Here is a 4,407-nt window from a genome sequence, read left to right on the forward strand (position 1 = left end):
GCAACTTTACATGCAAAACATCTAACCATGCCAACCATGAGTTCTTTTGGAGTCAATGTCAAGAGAAAAATCTCTAATCTCCAATGCCAGATGCAAGAAGCATCCAACACCACCAATTAAGAATGCAAAAGCAATACTTTTTCCCAGCTAAAAAAGATGCCATTGATGTACCAACAAAGATCATATTGTGAACATTATTCAAGATGAACAATCAATTTGCTTTCGGAATCTTTCGAAAGATAAAATTTTTGGGGAAAACATGATGCCTTGCGGCTGAAAAAAAAAATTCTAATATAACGAGAATAAATCCCAAAAAGATATAATAAAGAAGAAAATAAAATATTCTAACACAAAAAATCATTAATGCTTGCTTCATTGAATTCAATTGTCACTATCACCATCAAGGAGAAAGAGGCTTTCCACACAAGACATTGCCCAATACTTTGGAGAATTACACCGAACATTCTTAAAAACAATGCTCCATGTCTTATTGTTTGTGTCATACCAATAGAGATCTTGAGACATGTTCTGCATTAGAACCTTTTTACCGTCATTTGAAAAAGCTAATGATCGCCTGTGGCGGAAATTCCTACGCACCGTGTAAAGCCGACTCCAACTACTCGCCACCCCGTACTCCTTCATCGTCCAAACATTAATGCGTTGTAAGCCAATGTCTTGATCCTTAGTATTTACAGAAACACATAGTGATCCTTCCAAAACGTTCAAACCCATGATCGAATAAGATTTGAATGGAGTGGCTTGCACTCTAAATTTCTCAGTAATGAGATCGAATGCTAGAAGGGTCCCTGCTCTAGTACTATCAATCAACCAATGAAAAGCACCGTTTGAGAAAACGGGCCCCGACGAAATAGTTGAATCCTTGCAAGGCCATTGATCTTCTACTCTTCTCCAAGAACGTGCTTTCAGACTACATATCATAATTTCTAAGGGCTTCATACGATAATCAATCATCACATATACTATCATTAAAACCTTGTAATCGTTGTTGACGGGGTCATACCCGAATGCTAACGATTGCTGGAGGAGATTATCCTCTATAGGCTCTATAGGCACCAAAGGTAATCTCTTGTATTTTTTGATTGATGGATTCCAAATAAAAATTTCAAAATCATTGCAGGGGGAACATCGGTCATCATAGTTGAGGATGCAAACTAAGCTGTTGCAACAGCCTACCACGAGGTTGTGTGGACGAAAGAATGGTGGGATGATCTTCAGGGGCTCGCTCATCGACTCATCCTCATTGGAAAAATTTACCAAGTGGTAATCATATTTCCATCGCCTAAGAGGAGATGACAACTCCAGCTCAGATGTCTCCACAATGAAACTTAATTCTCCGTTGTTGTTGTTGTTCTCGAAATATACGTTGATGAAATATGGGTCGTGGATTAGAGCAAACCATGGCTTTGAAACGCACTGAAAACGTAACAGGGACTTGACGGGTAGTAGAGAAAGTATATCGGTGATGAGGTGTTGCGGAAGTACAGCCATCTACAAAGAAGAAAGAAGAAATTTGTTAATGAATACAAAGAGTTAGCATCAATTAATTCCATTATATAAGAGAGGATTTGAATTACTAATCCCAGACGGCAAAGGAAACCAAAAAACTAATTTCTTTTTTTTTAAAAAAAAAGATGTTTCTTTCCGTGAACCACTAGGAGATCGAGCAGAAGTAAAACCCGACAGAAGTAGTATTCTTATTCATATTCTTATGTGTGTTGGAGTGGAATGCGGAAGAGAGGGCAACCAATAATTAATTAATTAGCGAAAATCTCGGCAAAGGCTCCGTGGAAATCACTGAGGATTCTTTCCTTATGTTGTCCGTGGCCTCAATGCTGTGATTGTAGTAGTGATTGTAGGCTTGTAGCGAAGGTCAAGAGGCAAAGGAAACCAAAAAACTAATTTTAAAAATAAATAAATAAATAAAAATTCTGTGAACCACTAGGAGAGAAGAAGTGTAAAACGCAGCCCATGTAGTATGTGTGTTGGATGTTGAGAAATCCGATCAACCCACGTACCTTTGGCTTTGGGATGGAGTGGAATGGGGAAGAGAGGGCAACCCAGGGCGTCGCTGAGGAGGATCCTGATCAGGTCCGGTTTCTAGTATAATTTTTTCGTATGTCCTGCTCGTATAATTTTTTCTAGTAAAAAAAAAAAAAAAAAAAGAAGAAAAAAGAAAGACCGTGACGCTACACAGAACTAGGATTGTTTTGACAGCGTATAATAGCAGCAGAAACTAAAAATTGAAGATAGAAAAGAAAACTCAGGAAGAGAGAAAATAACAAATAGAGAAGAGAAAGTCCTAAACAGAGAAATAAAATCTAAGTATAAACTGAATTTTAAAAAACAACAAAATCTAGATGTCTTTATATAGACTAGGCACCTCCTAAATTAACAAGGAAAAGGAAAATGAAATATAATTGGAAAAGGAAAACAAATCCTAATAAGAAAAAAAAAACAAATCCTAATAGAAAAGAAAAAACTCAATCCTTATTAAAAAATAAAAATTAAAACACACATGCATAATTAAAATTGTTACCTAAGAGCTAAGTATATATAAATAAAACATTAGTGTGATTTTTGTCTTATGGTACAACTATCCTTCCGAGCAATAGACACGGGTTCGACTCTCGGCAGACGTACCTTCATCATCATGGACTTTCGACCTTTTTAAAACTTTGGCCCAAAGGCTGGCCCAACTAGACTCGACCAAGACGGGCTTGCAAGCACCTGTGCGAGTCTTACCAATAATGGAAAACATTCAAATTTCTTTCACTGAACAATTCTTTATATTAAAAAAAAAAAAACCCTTCATTCTCAAGAAAATGGCTAACTAATTTGTACATGCAGTAGAAGCCCAAGGCCCAAACCCATGCGTACCTATATAACTCACTGCTATTTGATTTAGGCATTTGATCGTGAAACATAATTAGTTTGACCACTGGACACACTACTTTTACAAATTATATCATTTTTTTTAACCAACTTGTTACTGACTGATTTAGGCCTACATTTAGACAATACGTTCAAAGTTTGGGGCTGATGATATCATTCTCAAAGGGCCATTTTTTTTTAGGGAGGGTGTAGAGGAGCCATACATCTTTTGAAAGTCTAAGATTTTGTTTGGTTTGCGGATTAAATATTCTGTAAGGAAAATGAATAGCTATTACTATAAATAAACGAAGTAATAGAATAGTTATTCATATTCCTTAATTTGGTAACAACATATGTATTATGGTTGGTGTTGAAGCAAAATTACCAAAAACCCCACTATTTAAAAAAAAAACCAAAAAACAAAAAAAAACTAATTTTTTTTTTAATAAAAAAAAAAATTAAGGGTTAAAAGAAACTTTTGAAAAAAAATTGGTTTCTTTTGGAAAAAGTTCTCCATTCCTTTATAAATAGTTATTTCTGTGTGTAAGGGATTAGTAATTCCCACGAGAATAACTATTCTTAAAAATACACCATTACCAAACAAAATAATGACTATTCTATAGGAATAGCCATTTCATTCTAATGGTATATTCCGCAAACCAAATGGGCCAAAATATTTATTAAAGGGAAAAGTCCCAAAAGTCCAAGAGTTTTGCAGGAACATAAAAACCAAATTTCTAATTTTGACAATTAAAGTAATGAAGTTTTGTTTGAGTGACAATTGGGTCTTTTTGTCAGATTTTTTGACCGGTCTTTTATGAAAAACTTGCCTCCTGTTATATTGTCTACATCAGACTAATGAAAACATGACATAAGTATTTATATACACGTCAAACTATCACATACCAAATAGGCAATTACACCAAAAAAAAAAAAAAATAGAAAGAACAAAAAAAAACGGAGATCTATCCTACTCCCACCCTCCACCACGCAAAGGGAGGAGATGGAGGGTGGAGCCTCCGCCCATAAGGGGGTGGTGGGGGGTTGCTCGACCCTTGTCCATGTCACAAAGGGGATGGTGCAGGTGGAGAGCCATCCCCTGGAGGTGTGCAGGGGTGGGGACATTATGAAAGGTAGCAAGTTTTTTCATTAAAGAATAAAAGGAAAATTCTAATGGAAAAACCTATTTAAACACTCTAGCGAATTGTCAAAACTAAAAATTCAGATCCCTAGGCAAAATTAAGGGACTTTTTAGGACAATTCCCTTTTATTAAAAGGAAGCCTAGTGGTGCAAGTAAATTAACACATATATCTCCCAACATTTTGTTATTTGGGTAGATCATGAAGATAAATAGGCGCTTCTAGTGTTTATTAATATAGCAAATCCGAAGAATGGAGAAATTCTAGCATCAATTAATTCCATTATATAAGAGAGGAATTGAAGATCGGTCCAACGTTAATATTACTAATCCCAGACGGCAAAGGAAACCAAAAAATTGTTTTTTTTTTTTTTTT

General features: G+C 35.5%; 1 protein-coding gene across 1 annotated transcript; it reads right to left on the bottom strand.

Moving 5' to 3' along the window:
• Positions 1-381: 381 nt before the first annotated feature.
• On the bottom strand, positions 382-2,695 carry LOC132162223 (F-box protein CPR1-like). Its single transcript, XM_059572486.1, has 2 exons — positions 2,662-2,695; positions 382-1,509 (listed from the first exon to the last, which is right to left on the bottom strand). Exons 1-2 carry the CDS (start codon positions 2,671-2,673, stop codon positions 382-384), a joined length of 1,140 nt encoding a protein of 379 aa, XP_059428469.1. The 5' UTR covers positions 2,674-2,695.
• Between the last annotated feature and the right edge of the window lie 1,712 nt (positions 2,696-4,407).

This window comes from Corylus avellana, chromosome ca9 (genome assembly GCF_901000735.1).
Source record: "Corylus avellana chromosome ca9, CavTom2PMs-1.0".
In the NCBI taxonomy this organism is placed as follows: domain Eukaryota; kingdom Viridiplantae; phylum Streptophyta; class Magnoliopsida; order Fagales; family Betulaceae; genus Corylus; species Corylus avellana.